We start from the raw sequence: 22587 nt of genomic DNA, 5'->3' as shown, positions 1-22587 counted from the left end.
CTAACGCAACCCTCAGAAAGCAGTAAAAACTGGATAGAAATTATTATTCCCCCCCCCCCTAACGTTTGGGCTTGTCATACTCTTTAAGACTCCCGTGAAAAGGAATGATTGCTGGTAGAAGTTCAAGTCTACCGTTCTGTGGGACAGGAAGTCGGCTGTGAGCCAAAAGGTGTCCCCCCCCCCCACCGCCCCCCCACCACCCAACAACACTACTTTTTATGTCAGTTTTTGGAATTTGTTTACAAATCTTTTGCAATATTTGAACCCTCAAAGGAGGACTGGAAGGCCCACCATGTAGCGACTGTCACTAGTTAAATTGTGTTATATATGTTTATATTACGACTATAAATCCCTGTTGGGTTGAAGGCGCATCCATGTGAAGTCAACACCAGTTCTGGTTCAGCCCATGCCGGCAGGTCAAGAGATCCCCCCCCCAATGTCTTTCCTTTGGTACAGACCGGCCCATGGCTGCCGCCGCCGCTGCACCACCTAAGGTGTCTTGCACAGACTTGTAGGGAGTTTGCAGGGTGCTCTGCACTGCCCCCTTGTGGCGTGTCCATTACATTGTATATAGCAGAATGCCTTTGTACATAGTTTTACATTCTTGCGGGTTGAGTTATTTTTATTTTTTTCTTTTGGACTGATTGACTTGTGTGACGTGTTGAAGATGTGCATTATACCTGGGAGGGGCTAGTCAAATGTTTTACAAATAAAATTTCTGAAGATGTTAAACCAGAGCTGGTCGTGGTGCATTTTTTTCTTTTTTAGTAACCTATTAATGTTTGTTTTTCCAAGCTATATCCGTATTGGGCGTGTTTGAAAGTAAATGTCAATGAGAACTGGATGACCTTTAGTTTGCTAAAGCGCTGTGAGGGAGATTTACTAAACATGGAGGGCCGGATTCAAAGAGATTTGCGCATTTATTACGGAGGCGCAGGGCAACGATTTTGCCCTGCGCCCCCGCAATTTTTTTTTGCGCTGCCCTCGATTCACGGAGCAGAAGGTCCGTAAATTGCGCGGGCGCGCCGGCAAGATGCCCGGCGCAAGAGCACGCAATTTAAATGATCCCGTAGGGGGCGGGAATCATTTAAATTAGGCGCGTTCCCGCGCCGATCGTAGAGCGCATGCTCCGTCGGGAAACTTTCCCGACGTGCATTGCGGCAAATGACGTCGCAAGGACGTCATTTGCTTCAAAGTGAACGTGAATGGCGTCCAGCACCATTCACGAATCACTTACGCAAACTACGTAAAATTCAAATTTCGCGACGCGGCAACGACGGGTATACGTAACATGAGCTAATGGGCTAATAGCAGGGGCAGTGCGCTGCCCTCGATTCACGGAGCAGAAGCTCCGTAAATTGCGCGGGCGCGCCGGCAAAATGCCCGACGCAAGAGCACGCAATTTAAATGATCACGTAGGGGGCGGGAATCATTTAAATTAGGCGCGTTCCCGCGCCGATCGTAGAGCGCATGCTCCGTCGGGAAACTTTCCCGACGTGCATTGCGGCAAATGACGTCGCAAAGACGTCATTTGCTTCAAAGTGAACGTGAATGGCGTCCAGCGCCATTCACGAATCACTTACGCAAACTACGTAAAATTCAAATTGCGCGACGCGGGAACGACGGGTATATGTAACATGGGCTAATAGCAGGGGCAGCCTTGCGCGAAAACCGCCATACGTAAACGACGTAAATTGCGTACGCAGGGCTCGTGCAACGTTGTGAATCGGTGTTAGTATGCAATTTGCATACTATACGCTGAGCACAACGGGAACGCCACCTAGCGGCCATCGCAAGAATGCAGCCTAAGATATGCGGGCATAAGAGCCTTATGCCGCGCAGATCTTAGGCTGCAGTCGGCGTAACGAGGTTCCTGAATCAGGAGCACTCTTTACGCCGGGGCAAGTAAGCAATTGCGCTGTGTAACCTATGGTTACACAGGCGCAATTGCTTCTTGAATCTACCCCACAGAGTGCGGAATCTGGTGCAGCTCTGCATAGAAACCAATCAGATTCCAGGCTTAAAGGGGTTGTAAAGGTACAATTTATTTTTCCTAAATAGCTTCCTTTACCTTAGTGCAGTCCTCCTTCACTTACCTCATCCTTCCATTTTGCTTTTAAATGTCCCTATTTCTTCTGAGAAATCCTCACTTCCTGTTCTTCTGTCTGTAACTCCACACAGTAATGCAAGGCTTTCTCCCTGGTGTGGAGTGTCGTGCTCGCCCCCTACAGGAGAGTCAGGACGCCCACTAACACACGGCTCCTTTCTCTATCTGCAAAGTAGAGAGCGTCCTGACTCTCCTGTAGTCCAAGGGAGGGGGCGAGCACAACACTCCACACCAGGGAGAAAGCCTCGCATTACTGTGTGGAGTTACAGACAGAAGAACAGGAAGTGAGGAATTCTCAGAAGAAATGAGGACATTTAAAAGCAAAATGGAAGGATGAGGTAAGTGAAGGAGGACTGCACTAAGGTAAAGGAAGCTATTTAGGGAAAAAAATTGTATCTTTACAACTCCTTTAAGCGCTTGCTGACCAGGCCTTTTTCTGACATTGTTTGTTTACAAGTAAAAAAAAAATTAGTATTTTTTGCTGGAAAGTTACTTAGAACCCCCAACTTATATATATATAATGTTTGGGGGTTCTAAGTAACTTTCCAGCAAAAAAATATTGCAACGACTGCTATGTTATTCTCGAGGGTCTCTGCTAAACAAAAATATTTTTTTTTATATGCTATATTATATATAAACTTTTTTTTACATAATTATATATATGATATTATATATATTTATATACAAAAAAAACATTATATATATATATATGTATGTATGTGTGTGTGTGTGTATATGTATATATATATATATATATATATATATATATATATATATATATATATATAAAGGCGTACACGCCTCTAGCGGCGTGTACGCTGATTTACGCCTAGAATATGTAAATCAGCGAGATACGCCTATTCACGAACGTACGCTCACCCGTCGCAGTAAAGATACGCCGTTTACGTAAGGCGTTTTCGGGCATAAAGATAAACCATCAAAAAAATGGCGCAGCCAATGTTAAGTATGGACGTCGGAACCGCCGTCGAATTTCACGTCGTTTGCGTAAGTCGATTCAGAATAGGGCTGGGCGTAGGTTAGGTTCACATCGAAAGCATTGACTATTTGCGACGTGATTTGGAGCATGCGCACTGGGACACGACCGCGGACGGCGCATGCGCCGTTTGTTTAAAACGTCATTTACGTGGGGTCATGCTTTATAACACGCCCACCTCTTCCCAATTTGAATTGGGCGCGCTTACGCCGGCACATTTACGCTACGCCCGCACAACTTTAAGCCGCCGTATGTGAATCTGGCCAAAAAACGTTAGCAATACACACCAAACTGAGCATGTGCAGCCCGTCCCCTGTCTCTGTAAATATCAGGTTATTTTTTTTGGAGACTGTGGAAGTAGGGGAGGATCAGAGAGACAGGATCAAACAGCCTTTATACACAATGCAAAGGTTCCACAGTGAGTATAACAAGCATGCTTTACTGCATACACAGACTGATTTTACTGTTGTGGGTTTAGTTACATTTTAAAAATCTCCATGGGTGATGCCTTGGTCATGAAGGGGTAAAATCTTCCGGAAGTAAAAAAGTGGACTGAGAGATATTCTGAACCGTTAACAAAACAAACAACCTATGTACACATAGCCAGAGAGCGGAGTACTTGTGTTCCAGGTGTACATGTGTTTACCTGTTGTCTTCTTTTCTCTACAATCGTTCAAAGTCCAGAATTTATAAAGCTTGTCTGAGCTGTCAGTAACATAAAGGTGGCAGTAAGCTGAAGTTACACTCTGCAAAGCTCAGTGAAGAGAACTCAGAGAGCTGATTGGAGGGAAGGGACACACCCCCTTCACACAGAAACAGAGCTGAGGCTGTCAATCAACTGGAGGTCCCTCCCATGTCACCATTTTTCTCTTGGTGTCAGGAAAACGTATCAGAAGTGACTCATGCAGAGGAATGAGGCAGTAGATGAAAGTAACACTTGGCGCTCTTAACCAATTGCCTACCTGGCACTTTTACCCCCTTCCTGCCCAGGCCAATTTTCAGCTTTCAAAGTCACACTTTGAATGGCAATTAGGCGGTCATACGACACTGTACCCAAATGACATTTTTATTAAAAAAAAATGACACAAATAAAGTTTTCTTTTGGAGGCATTTAATCACTGCTGAGTTTTTTGTCATTTGCAAAATAAACAAATAAAGACCGAGATTTTTGAAAAAAAAATATGTTTTTTATAGTTTTTGTTATACAATTTTGCAAACAGGTAACTTTTCTCCTTCACTGATGAGGCGGCATGGATGGCCACTAATAGGCTGCACTGATGAGGCGGCATTGATGGGCACTGATAGACTGCACTGATGGACATTGATAGACACTGATAGGCGGCACGGATAAGGCAGCACTGATAGATGGCACTAATAGGTGACACTGATGAGAAGGCACTGATTTGCACTGAGGAGGCATTGATGGGCACTGATAGGCTGCACTTATGAGGTGGTGTTGATGGGTACTGATGAGGCGGCATTAATGAGGCGGCATGGATGGGCAATGACAGGCTGCACTGATGAGGTGGCATGCATGGGCAATGATGAGGCGGCATGGATGGGCACTGATAGGCTGCACTGATAAGGCGGCATTGATGGGCACTGATAGGCTGCACTGATGAGGCGGCATGGATGGGCACTGATAGGCGGCACTGATGAGATGGCATGGATGGGCACTGATAGGCTGCACTGATGAGGTGCCATTGATGGGCACTGACAGGCTGCACTGATGGACACTGATAGGCTGCACTAATAAGGCAGCACTGGAGGGCACTGATAGGCGGCACTAATAGGTGACACTGATGAGAAGGCACTGAGGTGGCATTGATGGGCACTGATAGGCTGCACTGATGAGGCGGCATTGATGGGCACTGATAGGCTGCACTGATGAGGCGGGCATGGATGGGCACTGATAGGCTGTACCGATGAGGCGACATGGATGGGCACTGATAGGCTGTACCGATGAGGTGGCATGGATGGGCACTGATATGCTTTACTGATGAGGTGGCATGGATGGGCACTGATAGGCTGCACTGATGAGGTGGCATTGATGGGCACTGACAGGCTGCACTGATGGACATTGATAGACACTGACAGGCTGCACTGATGGACATTGATAGACACTGATAGGCTGCACTAATAAGGCAGCACTGGTGGACACTAATGAGCACTGATAGGCAGCACTAATAGGTGACACTGATGGGCAGCACTGGTGGGCACTGTTGGGACTGCACTGATAATCAGGACACATAATCAGTCCCTTTTAGAGAAGTCGGTTATCGTCTCTCTTCTCTCCTTATGCGGATAGCCGGCTTCTATACACATCCATGATCAGCTGTGATTGGACACAGCTGATCACGTGGTAAAGCGCCGCTGATTGGCTCTTTACCTCAATCTTTAATCAACAATAACCTCTGGACACTGTGATCACAGAGCGGGCGCGCATCGGGCACAACCAGGGGATGCCGTCATTTGACGCCCTCCCAGAAGTAACCGGCCGCGCTGTAGCCGTCATTCGGCCATGGCACGGTTGGCATGTGGCTGAGACAAGTACACGCTATAGAGGGATATACTTTGTTCATATTTCACGTCTGAGGTTTACATTGTGCCCTCTTTGCCGCTGAACATACTGTGGGCAGAGGTTGGCACGTTCTGCCACTTTATCCTAAACGCCTCGGCCTTTTCCCCGGACACAAGCTGGCGTATTTACCGAGGCGTCTGCATCATTGAGGCGTCTTCTACAAACACGCGAGCGGCAGGAAGCGAAGGCAATAATCGCAAAAGTCAACAAGAAATGTTTGCGGTGGAAATAGAATAAGAAAAGCCGAAGACCTGCAAAGAAACCCCTTCAGATATCGGCGCCTCTCTCCAATTGGACGTTATTATTGCTGGTCAATCAGAGAGACCAATGAGAATCCACGTCCTTCTAAATCACCCAAAAGCCAACGTTTATTATATTGCAGCTTACCAATGCTTAGATGTGTTGCTCACGAATATTCGTATTGCGAATATTCGGCTCGAATATGGCATATTCGAGTATTCGCGAATATCTCAAATTTCGCGGTCAATATTCGCTATTCCGAATATTCGGATTTTTTCAATTTTATTTTTAGAACAGATCACATCCTAGAGATCTCCATCGACGTCTAAAAGCATTGCTGGTATGATTAGAGACCTTGGGCCGAGTAGCTGAAGCGATCATTTTATATTGCCGAATAATCGCAATGCGAATATTCGGCAATAGGAATATTGCACGATTATTTTCTCCGCCCTTCTTTTGCATCAGAGCCAATCAGAGTGCTCCTACCGCAGTTGTCGAAATTTCGCAATCAATTTCGCATTCGCATTTTGCGAAATTTCGATAAAATATCACGAATATTCTGAGCCAATCAGAGTGCTCCTACCGCAGTTGTCGAAATTCCGCAATCAATTTCGCATTCGCATTTTGCGAAATTTCGATAAAATATCACGAATATTCTGAGCCAATCAGAGTGCTCCTACCGCAGTTGTCGAAATTTCGCAATTATTTTCGCATTCGCATTTTGCAAAATTTCGATAAAATATCACGAATATTCTGAGCCAATCAGAGTGCTCCTACAGCAGTTGTCGAAATTCCGCAATAAATATCGCATTCGCATTTTGCGAAATTTCGATAAAATATCACGAATATTCTGAGCCAATCAGAGTGCTCCTACAGCAGTTGTCGAAATTCCGCAATAAATATCGCATTCGCATTTTGCGAAATTTCGATAAAATATCACGAATATTCTGAGCCAATCAGAGTGCTCCTACAGCAGTTGTCGAAATTCCGCAATAAATATCGCATTCGCATTTTGCGAAATTTCGATAAAATATCACGAATATTCTGAGCCAATCAGAGGGCTCCTACCGCAGTTGTCGAAATTCCGCAATCAATTTCGCATTCGCATTTTGCGAAATTTCGATAAAATATCACGAATATTCTGAGCCAATCAGAGGGCTCCTACCGCAGTTGTCGAAATTCCGCAATCAATTTCGCATTCGCATTTTGCGAAATTTCGATAAAATATCACGAATATTCTGAGCCAATCAGAGTGCTCCTACCGCAGTTGTCGAAATTTCGCAATTATTTTCGCATTCGCATTTTGCGAAATTTCGATAAAATATCACGAATATTCTGAGCCAATCAGAGTGCTCCTACAGCAGTTGTCGAAATTCCGCAATAAATATCGCATTCGCATTTTGCGAAATTTCGATAAAATATCACGAATATTCTGAGCCAATCAGAGTGCTCCTACCGCAGTTGTCGAAATTCCGCAATAAATATCGCATTCGCATTTTGCGAAATTTCGATAAAATATCACGAATATTCTGAGCCAATCAGAGTGCTCCTACCGCAGTTGTCGTAATTTCGCAATTATTTTCGCATTCGCAATAGCGAAATTTCGCAAACATTTCATTTCGATAAAATATCACGAATATTCGAATTTAGCGAATATTTCTCGAATATTCGGCTATATATTCGTGATATATCGCGAAATCGAATATGGCGTATTCTGCTCAACACTAATGCTTAGATGTGAATCTGGCTGCATTCCTTTTCTATTTTAGGCTTTCTTTCTTTTATCGTCATCTGGTGATCTGACCAGCAAGTCTGTTATTTTTCCAGCAGAATGTATCAGTTTACATGGATAAAGCAAAGCAGCTAACACTGTATTTTGTATTTATTGTGGGCTAGATTCATGTAGCTGTTACGGCGGCGTATCTCCAGATACGCCGCCGTAATTTCAAATCTGCCCCGGCGTATCGTTCCGCCGATTCTCAAAGGCAGATACGCTCAAAAAACAGGCTTCCTCCGCTGACGTAACTTGAATACGGCGGCGTATAATTGTGTGCAATTCTACACTGGCCGCTAGGGGGCGCTTCCGTTGTTTTCGGCGTAGAATATGCAAATGACCTAGATACGCCGATTCACAAACGTACGTACGCCCGGCGCAATTTATTTACGTCGTTTACGTTAGGCTTTTTCGACGTAAGGTTGCTCCTGCTATTAGGTGGCGCAGCCAATGTTAAGTATGGACGTCGTTCCCGCTTCGAAATTTGAATTTTTTACGTCGTTTGCGTAAGTCCTTCGCGAATAGGGCTGGACGTCGAAAGCAATGACGATTTGCGTCGGAATTTCGAGCATGCGCACTGGGATTCTTTCGAGCATGCGCCGTTCGTAAAAAACGTAAAATACGCGGGGTCAACCTTAATTTAAATAAAACACGCCCGCCTCATCATCTTTTGAATTCCGTGCGCTTACGCTACGCCGCCGTAAGTTAGGAGGCAAGTGCTTTGTGAATACAGCACTTGCCTCTCAAACTTACGGCGGCGCAGCGTAAATACAATACGCTGCGCCGCCGTAAGAAGGGGCGCATATACCTGAATCTAGCCCTATGTGTTTATTTTATTTTTTATTTATTTTAATAATTAATTTATTGCATTTGAGCAGAAAAACGCTGTAAAATGCTAAAAAAAGCGCTCAAATCAAGCGTTTCCATGCATTTCTATGGAATAAAAAATGCTTACAAAACGCACCAATATGCCTGATTTGTGCTACAAAAGATAGCTCCAGGACCTTTTTTGAGCTTCAGGTGACTTGTAGAGGAGGCAGAGCAGGGACAAAGGGTGGGCAAGAGCAGGGCCGGTGCTATCACTAGGCAAACTAGGCAGCCGCCTAGGGTGCACTGCTGCCTAGGGCGCCCGGCCTCGGGTGTTCCTACTCTCTTCTCTCTGCAGCAAGCAACTAAGTCTCAGCATCAGCAGGCAGCCACCGCTCCATTCGCACATAGTGTCAGAGGCGCAGTGGCAGCGGAGGACTGTGTCTGTGTCCCGACTCCCGAATGAATGGAAGCAAGCAAACATTCATTGATGGGCGCTGGTGAGGCTGAATTTGATGGGCGCTGGTGAGGCTGCATTTGATGGGCGCTGGTGAGGTTGAATTTGATGGGCGCTGGTGAGGCTGCATTTGATGGGCGCTGGTGAGGCTGCATTTGATAGGCGCTGGTGAGGTTGAATTAGATGGGCGCTGGTGAGGCTGCATTTGATGGGCGCTGGTGGGGCTGCATTTGATGGGCGCTGGTGAGGCTGCATTTGATAGGCGCTGGTGAGGTTGAATTAAATGGGCGCTGGTGAGGCTGCATTTGATGGGCGCTGGTGAGGCTGCATTTGATGGGCGCTGGTGAGGTTGAATTTGATGGGCGCTGGTGAGGCTGCATTTGATAGGCGCTGGTGAGGCTGCATTTGATGGGCGCTGGTGAGGCTGCATTTGATGGGCGCTGGTGAGGCTGCATTTGATAGGCGCTGGTGAGGCTGCATTTGATGGGCGCTGGTGAGGCTGCATTTGATGGGCGCTGGTGAGGCTGCATTTGATAGGCGCTGGTGAGGTTGAATTAAATGGGCGCTGGTGAGGCTGCATTTGATGGGCGCTGGTGAGGCTGCATTTGATGGGCGCTGGTGAGGTTGCATTTGATGGGCGCTGGTGAGGCTGCATTTGATAGGCGCTGGTGAGGCTGCATTTGATGGGCGCTGGTGAGGCTGCATTTGATGGGCGCTGGTGAGGCTGCATTTGATAGGCGCTGGTGAGGCTGCATTTGATGGGCGCTGGTGAGGCTGCATTTGATGGGCGCTGGTGAGGCTGCATTTGATGGGCGCTGGTGAGGCTGCATTTGATGGGCGCTGGTGAGGCTGCATTTGATAGGCGCTGGTGAGGCTGCATTTGATAGGCGCTGGTGAGGTTGAATTAGATGGGCGCTGGTGAGGCTGCATTTGATGGGCGCTGGTGAGGCTGCATTTGATAGGCGCTGGTGAGGCTGCATTTGATGGGCGCTGGTGAGGTTGAATTTGATGGGCGCTGGTGAGGCTGCATTTGATGGGCGCTGGTGAGGCTGCATTTGATGGGCGCTGGTGAGGCTGCATTTGATAGGCGCTGGTGAGGTTGAATTAGATGGGCGCTGGTGAGGCTGCATTTGATGGGCGCTGGTGAGGCTGCATTTGATAGGCGCTGGTGAGGTTGAATTAAATGGGCGCTGGTGAGGCTGCATTTGATGGGCGCTGGTGAGGCTGCATTTGATGGGCGCTGGTGAGGTTGAATTTGATGGGCGCTGGTGAGGCTGCATTTGATAGGCGCTGGTGAGGCTGCATTTGATGGGCGCTGGTGAGGCTGCATTTGATGGGCGCTGGTGAGGCTGCATTTGATAGGCGCTGGTGAGGCTGCATTTGATGGGCGCTGGTGAGGCTGCATTTGATGGGCGCTGGTGAGGCTGCATTTGATGGGCGCTGGTGAGGCTGCATTTGATGGGCGCTGGTGAGGCTGCATTTGATGGGCGCTGGTGAGGCTGCATTTGATGGGCGCTGGTGAGGCTGCATTTGATGGGCGCTGGTGAGGCTGCATTTGATAGGCGCTGGTGAGGCTGCATTTGATAGGCGCTGGTGAGGTTGAATTAGATGGGCGCTGGTGAGGCTGCATTTGATGGGCGCTGGTGAGGCTGCATTTGATAGGCGCTGGTGAGGCTGCATTTGATGGGCGCTGGTGAGGCTGCATTTGATGGGCGCTGGTGAGGCTGCATTTGATGGGCGCTGGTGAGGCTGCATTTGATGGGCGCTGGTGAGGCTGCATTTGATGGGTGCTGGTGAGGCTGCATTTGATGGGCGCTGGTGAGGCTGCATTTGATGGGTGCTGTGAGTTTGAATTTGATGGGTGCTGTGAGGCTGCGTTTGATGGGCAAGGTGGCTGTGTTTGATGGGCACGGTGGCTGCGTTTGATGGCACGGTGGCTGCGTTTGATGGGCACAGTGGCAGCAATTGATGGGCACAGTGGTGGCAATTGATGGGCACAGTGGCGGAAATTGATGGGCACAGTGGCTACGTTTGATGGCACAGTGGCGGCAATTGATGGGCACAGTGGCGGAAATTGATGGGCACAGTGGCTGCGTTTGATGGCACAGTGGCGGCAATTGACGGGCACAGTAGCTGCGTTTGATGGGTACAGTGGCTGCGTTTGACAGCACAGTGGCAGAAATTGATGGGCACAGTGGCTGCGTTTGATGGCACAGTGGCGGCAATTGATGGGCACAGTAGCTGCGTTTGATGGCACAGTGGCGGCAATTGATGGGCAGAGTGGCTGCAATGGATGTTTTTTTTTTTCAGTTTGTTTGCCCCCCCCCCCCCAAAAAAAAATGAAAATTTGAGCACCAGCCTCCACTGCTTGGTTCCATAAGAAGGGTGGAAGGATTTGGGTCTACAATGGTTTGGGTTTACAGGCAGAACCTTTGTAAGGCTCCTTCCTATCCTGCCATCCTGTGCTTTGTTTGAATCCCATTCAGGACACTACCTGAGTAGCTGCATGGAGTTTGCATGATCTAGTGTAGATGTCTCCCACATTCCAAAGACACATTTGTAGGTAATTAGATGCTCATGCAATGATTGGGCCATAGATTGCAAGCAGTGACTATATATAGAGTTTATAATTACATTGTAATTAGGTCTGTGCAATAGGAAAAGGTGTCACCTATTATCTGTTGGCACCTCACCCCCTTAATGACCCAGTCCAGTGCCACCAGTCCTTCCAGTCCTTCCAGCACAGCCTGCACACCAGGAACAGGAAACTTCTACAGCTGACACGTGGAAATAAAAAAAAAAAAGTTTATCTGTGATGTAAAAAGGCAGCCCCTCCCCCACCCTGCTTAGAGGAAACTCTCAGAGCTGCAGCAGAAGTTGGAGTTGGTTGGGTGGGGGTCAGTGAAGAAGTTGGAGTTGATGATGATCTGTAGGGGGGTGTTGCTGTGAAAATGCCTCTCTGGGCTAGTGTGGGGTAACCCCCCTCCTTGTCCTTCTGGATGGCCACCAAAGGGGGCAAGCATGTTTACAACAAGAGTGACGTGGACCTCCTCCTGTCACAGAAGGATGAGTCGCAGAGCCCCCCCAGGAGCCCCCAGCATGGAGACCGAGCCAAGAAGCCCAGTGGGGACCTTCACTGGTCAGAGTAAGTGGACACATTGGATGGACATGGGAATGGGGTGTGTGGGACTTCTGATAATCTAGGGTGGAACCACAAGTCCCAGCATGGATCTCAGGGTCTGCTGAGACTTGTGTTGGTGGGGTGGAACTACAAGTCCCAGCATTTATCTCAGGGTCTGCTGAGACTTGTATTGGTGGGGTGGAACTACAAGTCCCAGCGTGTATCTCGGGGTCTGCTGATACTTGTATTGGTGGGGTGGAACTACAAGTCCCAGCGTGTATCTCGGGGTCTGCTGATACTTGTATTGGTGGGGTGGAACTACAAGTCCCAGCGTGTATCTCGGGGTCTGCTGATACTTGTATTGGTGGGGTGGAACTACAAGTCCCAGCATGTATGTCAGGGTCTGCTGAGACTTGTATTTCTGGAGTGGAACTACAAGTCTCAGCTTGTTTTTTCCAGGGTTTGTTGGGATTTGTGTTCCTGGGATAGAACTACAAATCCCAGCATGTTTCCCAGGGTCTGCTGAGACTTGTACCTGATGTGGAACTACAGGTCCCAACATGTATCTCAGTATCTGAGACTTGTGTTGGTAGGGTGGAACTACAAGTCCCAGCGTGTATGTCAGGGTCTGCTGAGATTTGTATTTTTGGAGTGGAACTACAAGTCTCAGCTTGTGTTTTCCAGGGTTTGTAGGGATTTGCGTTTGCTGGGATGGAACTACAAATCTCGGCATGTTTCTCAGGGTCTGCTGAGACTTGTGTTGGTGGGGTGGAACTACAAGTCACAGCGTGTATCTCCAGGTCTGCTGAGGCTTGTGTTGCTGTCCCTGTTGCGGGACTTACTAAAAGGAATGCCCATAGACTTTAACAGGGAGATGGAATGCCCATAGAGAATAATGGAATGCCCATAGAGAATAAGGTAATGCCCATAGAGAATAAGGTAATGCCCATAGAGAATAATGGAATGCCCATAGAGAATAATGGAATGCCCATAGAGAACCATAGAGAATAATGGAATGCCCATAGAGAATAATGGAATGCCCATAGAGAATAATGGAACTAAATGGAATGCCCATAGAGAATAATGGAATGCCCATAGAGAATAATGGAACTAAATGGAATGCCCATAGAGAATAATGGAATGCCCATAGAGAATAATGGAACTAAATGGAATGCCCATAGAGAATAATGGAATGCCCATAGAGAATAATGGAATGCCCATAGAGAATAATGGAATGCCCATAGAGAATAATGGAATGCCCATAGAGAATAATGGAATGCCCATAGAGAATAATGGAATGCCCATAGAGAATAATGGAACTAAATGGAATGCCCATAGAGAATAATGGGGGGGGGGGGGGGCGGATTCAATTAGTGTGTTGCTGGGGTAGGAAAAAAAAAAGTCTCATCATGTTTCTCAAGGTCTGCTGAGACTTGTGTTGCTGGAGTGGAAGTCCCCGTGTGAAATCACAAGCACCAATGTGACATTTCTCACATGTTCGATTCGTAGATCCACTTTATTTAGGGACCAAATATTTACTTTGTGTTTTTTATTTGTTTTTTAGTAAATGTTTTAAAAACGTTTATAACCAGATTTTCTTGTTTTCATAAAGAAGAATGACAACGTTTACATAAAAGTGGATTGGTAAAGTGAATGGCTGTGACAGCCGACATCTACAAACCTGCAGGGGGCGCTCATAGAAGGGGATCTGTAGTCTCCAGTTCTCCTTGTTTTATTGGATGGTCATGTAAAAGTGTGTGGTGCTATCTCTGTAGGAGCCACTGGATAGGATGGGTCATCTGTTCTTTACCTCCACCTTCCCAAGAACCCCGGCCCCCCAGCCCCTCTGACACACCAGGCTGAGTGTACAAACACAATATCGTACCCAATAGTAGTGCTATATCTAACACCACAAAACCTCGTAGTACATGCCGGGTACAGGAGGAGGTTAGCGGCTGCGGGCCGGGTGCAGGAGGCGGTTGGCGGCTGCGGGCCGAGTGGAGGAGGCGGTTAGCGGCTGCAGGGCCGGGTGCAGGAGGCGGTTAGCGGCTGCGGGCCGAGTGGAGGAGGCGGTTAGCGGCTGCAGGGCCGGGTGCAGGAGGCGGTTAGCGGCTGCGGGCCGGGTGCAGGAGGCGGTTAGCGGCTGCAGGGCCGGGTGCAGGAGGCGGTTAGCGGCTGCGGGCCGGGTGCAGGAGGCGGTTAGCGGCTGCGGGCCGGGTGCAGGAGGCGGTTAGCGGCTGCGGGCCGGGTGCAGGAGGCGGTTAGCGGCTGCGGGCCGGGTGCAGGAGGCGGTTAGCGGCTGCAGGGCCGGGTGCAGGAGGCGGTTAGCGGCTGCGGGCCGGGTGCAGGAGGCGGTTAGCGGCTGCGGGCCGGGTGCAGGAGGCGGTTAGCGGCTGCGGGCCGGGTGCAGGAGGCGGTTAGCGGCTGCGGGCCGGGTGCAGGAGGCGGTTAGCGGCTGCGGGCCGGGTGCAGGAGGCGGTTAGCGGCTGCGGGCCGGGTGCAGGAGGCGGTTAGCGGCTGCGGGCCGGGTGCAGGAGGCGGTTAGCGGCTGCGGGCCGGGTGCAGGAGGCGGTTAGCGGCTGCGGGCCGGGTGCAGGAGGCGGTTAGCGTCTGTGGGCCGGGAGCAGGAGGCGGTTAGCGGCTGCGGGCCGGGTGCAGGAGGCGGTTAGTGGCTGCGGACAGGGTTTCTTAACTACAGTTACTCGGTGACATGTTATTGACATCTGATCTAATCAAGTGCGAAAGGCCAGTTTTATAGGTAGTCAATCTTCCCTCCCGAGTCCCGAACATCAGCAGGTACAGTGAATGGCCTGTAACGTCCTTTTCCGTGCGATTCTAAGCATGGACTACAGCTGCAATGTGCCTGCTCTATTCTGTTTCTCTTTGTTCAAGAGTCCCAACGATGTCTGAAGGGTGCGGTTGAATTGTTCCAGCTGGGTGTCCCCTGGTTTTCTGAATACCTAGGAAATCCAACAGTCTTTTGATGAGCTTTACTCTGAAAGTCTCTTCCTCGATCGTAATTAATATGATGGCTTGAGACTTGATTTTGCGCACCAGCTACCACTGCTGTCCAGTCACAGGAAAACCATGCACACCAATTCCATTGGCCTTGACTTTGGATTGGTAAAGTCTTTCACTGAACACACCTTAGGCAAGAGTGACAGGAGCCCTCCACTTTGAGGTCAATAGAAGTGGTCTTTGACAAGCCCAAAAGTCCTGGGCCTAGGTGGCCATGCTTGTAATGTACAGCTGTTCATATGGTCTCTGTGTTTTTCTGCCATCTGTCGTTGGGGTTGTCCAATCAGCCCAAATGTATTCCATGGGTGTCCCTGTCGACACTGACTGGGTGTGCTGAGAACTGTGTTGCTTGGGATGAAGTCCCAGTATGAAACCCCCTCTGGGAAGCGCTCTCCCGAGGGGGTTACCTTGCGGGCGTCCTACACTCTGCGTCCATAGCCGCCATGTGTATAACTTGGCTGCCACATCACTGGATTTGATTGACAGCAGCGGGAGCCAATGGCTGCGCTGCTATCAATCTATCCAATGAGGAGCCAGCCGTTCAGAGATTGAGAGAACGACGTAGGATCGCGCCCACAGAGATTCGTGGCTCATGTTAGTAAAACAGGGAGGATGGGGATAGGAAGCATTAAGGTGAAAAAACACAAAGCTTTACAACCCTTTGTAATATATTGTCACCCAATATGGTCGGTGACTAGGCAAGGATTGTGGATTTGTCTGTTGAACTGGATGGACTTGTCTTTTTCAACCGTCTAACTATGTAATTAGCAATTACAATTAGCATACAAAGGGCTTTAACAGTAGGGAGTAGGCATAAGAAGACATTTGGCATCCAGATCGGCATAAAATGGTAGCAAGGCCACCTCAAGAGCAGCAGTGAGCAGTTTAATTTACCAAGTGATGGAACTGTACTGCCAGAGTGTATTTATGGTGGTTATGCTAGTCCTACACCAACTGGGTATGCCGTATTCAAAAGAAAAGGAGAGGATGGTAGTAGAGGGGGCAGGGGAACAAAGGGGTCTTGCAGAATAATTCTTATGAGTCCTTTTAGATGGCCGGCTATTGTTGGGGCCCTTTTTAAGAGTGTCTTTGCACTTAATGACAGTCCCAGCTAACCTGCATGTGATATAGGTACGGTATAGTCTCGGCACAGGTGCAGTGTAAATGTGGTTCAGAAGCGGTAAAGGTCTGGTATAATTCGGTATAGGTACAGTCTAGGTAGGGAATAAGTGCAGTATTGGTTCTGTATGGAGTGGGTCCTGCACTCGGAGGCTCAGTCCCCACTAGCAGCATCAGCAGTGGGTGAATAACCTTCTCACCAGTGCCCAGGGTGCTGAGGTGACCTAACGCCGTAGAAGAGGGGGGGGCCCCTTGGTCTCTCACTGAAAGCCTCTTCTGATCAGCGGTTGGAAGAAAAGGGTGAGCGCAGGGGCGTCAGGAGGGGGTGGCTAGGGGGGGCTGAAGCCCTGAATGTGACCCCCGAAAAGCCCAGAGTCTATGGAATGCTGCATTCCCTGGTTGGCCCCGAGACCGATCTGATGGCAAGTGCGGCCAAAAGTGGCCGAGTGCCATAGCTGGTCCCACCTTCTGGAGCCTGCAGCGCCAATGCCAGGACCGCGGGACGTGTGACGCGAGTCTTGACGTCTATCTTAGCCTGCAGGCTCCAGAATGCGGGAACGCCACATCCCCGCTCAGGTGGTTCTCCTTTCCTCCTCGGCTCGGCTCCTCTCTGACTGACTGCCTGCGGAGGACATCCATCTTGATTACTTGCCTGACAAAGAGGTCCTGTGTGGCCTCGAAACGTTGCACTTTTTGTAATGCCTTCTTTGTATTAAAAAAAAATGTGGACGCTATCTGCGATCCATGGTGTGCTGGCAAATATTTTTTAACTCTATGAGGACATCCAAACTACTTCCGCTATGGGCAAGAGATTATTCCGGTGGCATAGAATGGGCCCATTATCCATTCTGGGCGGATCTGAGGCAGGCAGTCAGGGCAGCTGTTTGTAAACTTTAAAGTCTTGTGACCCCCCCCCCCCCCCCCGTATTTCCTTGGGGCGCTCAGATTTTTTAGCAATACTTTGGCCCCAGGCTGCAAATCTTATATTCTTACTTTGAGGTCATATTTCATTTTATTCTGTGGACCTCGGGCATTGGAGGCCCTCAGAGCTTTTTCATACGCCTTTTTTCAAATTCTTTAAGTGATTTACAGGTCCTCTAGTGACATCTCATCTAAGGAAGTGCCAGAGGCCAGATCGACAGGTAGTCAGTCTTCCCTCCCGAACATCAGCGGGTACAGAGAATAGCCTGAAATGTCATTTTCAGTGCGATTCTAAGCATGCACTACAGCTACAATGTGACTGTTCTTCTAATGCTCTTTTTGGCTGAGCTTCCCAAGCACCTCTTGAAGGATGTGGTTGAATCGTTCCGGCTGGGTGTCCCCTAGAGGGTGGTAGGTGGTTCTTCTGGATTTCTGAATACCTTGGCAGATCTTTTGATGAGCTTACTCTTGAAGTCCCTTCATCAGAAATTCGAATGGATACGATGGCTTGAGTCAGGCCACAGTGGACATGGAACTTGAGTTCCACAGTTGAGGCTTGTTGGTCCTTGGTTTGCAATGCCTAGGCTCACCAGGTAAAGTGGTCAGTTACTACCAGGACATTTCCTTGCCCACTCGAGTCAGGATGCAGACACAGGAAAACAGGACTTTTGGGTGCAGTTTTGGTTGGTAGAGTTGTTGGCTGAATACACCACCTTCGGCAAGTGGCCTTCAGCTTCAAGGTCAATGGAAGTGGTCTCTGGGCCTAGGTGGCCATGCTCATCATGTAAAACTGTTTATACAGTGTTTGTGTGCTTTTCTGGTCAGAACAGCTGCAGCCTATTGTCAGGGTTGTCCGAGGGTCCCCTTCGGTAGACCACCTTGCCTCCCAACAGCAAGTGTAAAATGAGTCCTTAGAGCACAAATGTCAAGCAAAAGGCCCACAGTCCGAATCCAGGCCACCAGGCCTTGTCATGTGGCCCCCGCACACAGTTTTGCAGCTGGATGGCAGAACTCCATTGGGGCTTCACTTTGTACACGGCACACCCCTGAACTCTGCAGTCTGTACACGGCCCACCCCTGAACTCTGCACTCTGTACACGGCGCACCCCTGAACTCTGCACTCTGTACACGGCGCACCCCTGAACTCTGCACTCTGTACACGGCGCACCCCTGCACTCTGTACACGGCGCACCCCTGAACTCTGTACACGGCGCACCCCTGAACTCTGCACTCTGTACACGGCGCACCCCTGAACTCTGGTCTGCACTCTTATGGTTATCTCTGTTGTCCCAATCTTTCACCCGAGTAGTGGTTGTTTTCAACTGTATTTCTACTGCACATCTCTGTATTTGCATCCTGCATATCCTTTGTACTGCACATCCTATTTTTTTAACTCTATTCGAATAAAATAATTTTTTTTTTTATGATTATCGTTTGATCAGTAGATGAGTGCTGCCCCTTTAAAAGTCCCACTTGGAGGAAAACCTTCTGAATTATCCAGTTTAGAGATGTGGGTCAGTTACTCATGTTTTTGACAAGAAGCGCCATTTAGCAAACTCTACACTCTGTAGACAGCACACCCCTGAACTGTGCACTCTGTACATAGTGCGCCTCTGCACGTGGCGCACCCCTGAACTGTGCACTCTGTACATAGTGCGCCTCTGAACTCCACACATAATAAACATACTGGTATTTATTGCCCATTTAAGACCTGCCCACTGTTAGTGCAGTTTGGCCACACCCATCTTTCCATGAGGTACGGTGGGGGGGGGGGGGGGGAGTTCCTGCACCTGTTCTTTGAGAAAAAAGTCCCATACTGTACAACCGGCCTTTTTGAAGGCAACCATAATGCTGATGTGGCCCGCAATGAAATTGAGTTTGACACCCCTGCTTTAAGCCCTGCAAAAATAAATGGAAAAAGGAAATGAAAGTGGTCATGCTTAAACGGCTGCTGAATAGTCATTCTAGTATGTTTCATTTTCTGTTCTTATTATAAGACTTCCTCAAATATATAACGGCAACTACCTACCAATGTTCATCAGGTCCCCGTGCCGTAACGCGATAGGCACTTCCCTTTTCTGTCCCCATGTACCTATGCTGGTTTTGGCTATGATGGGGCGCCGTTGCAGATTTTCTCACCGTTGTCACCAGGACAGGAAGTGAGGGTAAATCTCTCTTGGGGAGCCCCCCGGAAAGCAGTAACCACCTGAAAGTGGTTCCAATCTTTTCCACTCCATCCAAAACTAAGATAAAAAAAAAGATTTGGCTGGGTGTTGCCCATCTAATGTCTGCCCAATTTACCACCCACCTGCCACATGGTTTTCTATGAGCAGCAAAGGTTTCTGTGCCCCCAGCACCGTGACTGAGCTGTCCATGACGGCTCCCAGTCTCTATTAATGATCAGGAGGTTAGCATAGCATATGAAGCATGCGGTGTAGAATGGATACAAATGTCTGACAAGTATCTTGTAGTGGTATAAAAAATGTTATATCATGGTACAATATAAACAAGGAATTATTTACATACAATAAGGGTTCATTCCATACATGTAATACATATAAGCATAGTAGCATAATAATACATGGTAATGCCAGACTCTTTTGATCCATACGAATACCATAATGATAAAAACGTACACAAAGGTTACAGCATGGTACAGTATAAAATTATTAAAAAATAATCCTAAAATGTAAACAAGTGGGTAGCATCAGATGGCTCGACGCGTTTCGTGCAAGACCTCCACTCATCAGGAGCAGATGCAATTCTAGGTATCTATAGATATTTATAGAAAATGGTAATTTAACTTTGGGTCTCAGCATAGGAGGGGGGGGGCGGTAGGGAAGATGGTGATGGAAGGAAGCCCAAATAGGGGTCTGACACGATGAGAGCTGAAGGCCACCCGGGATAATCACTATGGCAGACCATAAAGAAACATGGAAACGGTGGATTGTATAAAAATCGATCTGTGAGCTATATTTTCTATATTGAAGTTGTATGTGATGTGTCCTTGGGATATTGAAAGAAATGGTTGGTTTTATGTTGGCAGGTGGGAGACTCGGCTGTGGATGTTCACCCTCCTGGCGGGGACGTGCTTCCTGTACTGCGCTCGCTCCAGTTTGCCCATCTGCGCGGTGTCGATGAGCGAGCAGTTTGGATGGAACAAGAAGCAGACCGGATTGGCTTTGAGCAGCTTCTTCTGGGGCTACTGCCTGACGCAGATCGCCGGAGGTCACCTGAGCGACAAGTGAGTAGCTGGGGGGGGGGGGATCCCTGAAACAAACTGTAGGGGGCGCCCTTGTGCCCAGGTTTAGTTTTCATTACTTTAGCTTGTAGAATACTCCCACCATGATAGGGGAAAAATGTTTTCCCTCATTTATGAACTGATATTTTAAATCTCTTATTTGTTTAAAAAAAATGTGTTGTATTATAAATATATTCCATACTTATTTGTACAACACGCATTATTATTATTATAATATTATTATTATTATTATTATTATTATGTACTATTATTTATTCATTTATTATTAATATATTGGTATTATTATTATTATTATTATAATTATTATTATTATACATATAGGGAGTGCCAACAGTTTGCACAACACTTTACAATATAAAAGGTAGACATGTGCCCTGCCGAAAAATGTGTTTGTTTTTTTTGTTTTTTTGTGTTTTTTTTTTGGCATTTTTCGGGAATTCGAAAATTTGGAATTCTGAAATTGAAAAATCTGAATTTTCGTATTCTCTAATTCTAAATGTTCGAATTTCCAAATTTCACAATTTGGAATTTCCTCATCTCTGATTTCGGAATTTTAGAATTTTCGGAATTTTAGAATTTTCGGAATTTTAGAATTTTCGGAATTTTTTGAATTTTAGAATTTTCGGAATTTTAGAATGTAGGGAAATTAATAAAATGTAGGGAAATTAATAAAATGTAGGGAAATTAATAAAATGTAGGGAAATTAATAAAATGTAGGGAAATGTAGATAATGTAGGGAAATGTAGAAAATGTAGGGAAATGTAGAAAATGTAGGGAAATGTAGAAAATTTAGGGAAATTTAGAAAATGTAGGGAAATTAGAAAATTCTGAAATTTTTGGAATTAATGAATTTTGTCAAAATTTGTTAATCGAATTCAGAACTAAACCAATTGCACATGTCTAATAAAAGGAGTAAGGACAGTTACAATACAATTCAATACAGGGGGATTAGGAAGGGTCCTGCCCATGAGAGCTTATAATCTAAAAACACATATTTGCAAAGCATGCTGAGCTTTTTCTTTCACGGCCTACACGCTTAAAAGGCACCAACCCTCTAATTTAAAAAGTGGCGTGTCTACTAAATCAGTCAGTCTGCAGTGTGTGTAATCTGATCTCCCTGCTGTAGAAAGCTGCTTTTCCTACCTTTTTCAGATTGGCTGCGCGAGGTAGATACATATAATATTTTATATTTTCTTAATAAAAAATTATGTGGTGCCAAATTTTAATATTTCATGTGTACAAGTGTCTGGAAGGGAGCTCTAGGTATAATAAACTTATTTTTAAAGATCTGTACTGGGACAACGAATGAACGCTGTAGTGGCTCCATCTAGTGGCCATAATGTGGTATTGTTTTCAGATGAGGCATTTTGTAAAAATACTGTATTATGACCAGTAGATGGAGCTGCCGATCATAAGAGATAACCATGTTACAAGCAATACAGGGGTCATTCATGCACCTGTGTGAAAGCCTACGACATCTGTACGGGAAATTGTGCGTTTTAACTTTGTAACCAGTTAGAATTTTCAATTGATATTGTCCAATCTACCCTAGACACATGAAAGGGAGAGGATGATTGGTTGCTGGGATAACGTCGCCCAGTTCTTAGTGGTGGGGGGTTTGTGTATTCTGTTCTCTTCCTGCTGATAACATTCTGTCTTCTGTCTCTAGAGTCGGCGGGGAAAGAGTCCTCCTGGTGTCCGCTCTGCTATGGGGGCTCATCACAATTGTTACCCCTCTGGCCGCCCGCGCCACCACAGCGTCCCTCTACCTGGTCAGTTTTCTGCGCTTCCTTATGGGACTGTTACAAGGTGAGACATGGGCACACAGGATTTTTTGGGGCAGGGATTATGGTAAAGGGGGTTCTTCCATCTGCTCCCCATCTTTTGTTACATTGTAGTTGCCCTCATCAGTCATGATCCCACCAGATCCCTTGTCATGTCTAGAGGTAGCAAAGTGCATGGACCAAGGAAATTCCATTGTATTTGGTAGACCTGTGTGATGTGTTTTTTTTGGGGGGGTTGGCAAAAGGGGGGCACACTCTGCCTCTTTAGGGCACTGACCTGCATCTTGAATGTCATTTTTGACTTTCTGGTATGAATGAGCTTTCTCCAGGTACCCATTTATCACCAGTAGATGCTCATGCCATGCATCTCCTTACCACTTACCTCATCACTTCCTCCCCCTC

The 22587-nt window shown here is 47.4% G+C and overlaps 1 protein-coding gene across 1 annotated transcript in view; it reads left to right on the top strand.

Annotated features, from left to right (window-relative positions):
* Positions 1 to 11648: 11648 nt before the first annotated feature.
* The window catches only part of SLC17A9 (solute carrier family 17 member 9), a 29046-nt gene continuing 18107 nt past the window's right edge, over positions 11649 to 22587 (top strand). Inside the window, exons 1-3 of the mRNA XM_040329747.1 lie at positions 11649 to 12105; positions 20186 to 20383; positions 22071 to 22210. Coding sequence (XP_040185681.1) covers positions 11960 to 12105; positions 20186 to 20383; positions 22071 to 22210 — 484 coding nt within the window. The 5' untranslated portion in view covers positions 11649 to 11959. The remainder of the gene's footprint in view (positions 12106 to 20185; positions 20384 to 22070; positions 22211 to 22587) is intronic.

Source organism: Rana temporaria, chromosome 12 (genome assembly GCF_905171775.1).
Source record: "Rana temporaria chromosome 12, aRanTem1.1, whole genome shotgun sequence".
In the NCBI taxonomy this organism is placed as follows: Eukaryota; Metazoa; Chordata; class Amphibia; order Anura; family Ranidae; genus Rana; species Rana temporaria.
The sequence above is the reverse complement of the archived record's forward strand: the minus strand, read 5'-3'. Positions and strand labels throughout refer to the sequence as shown.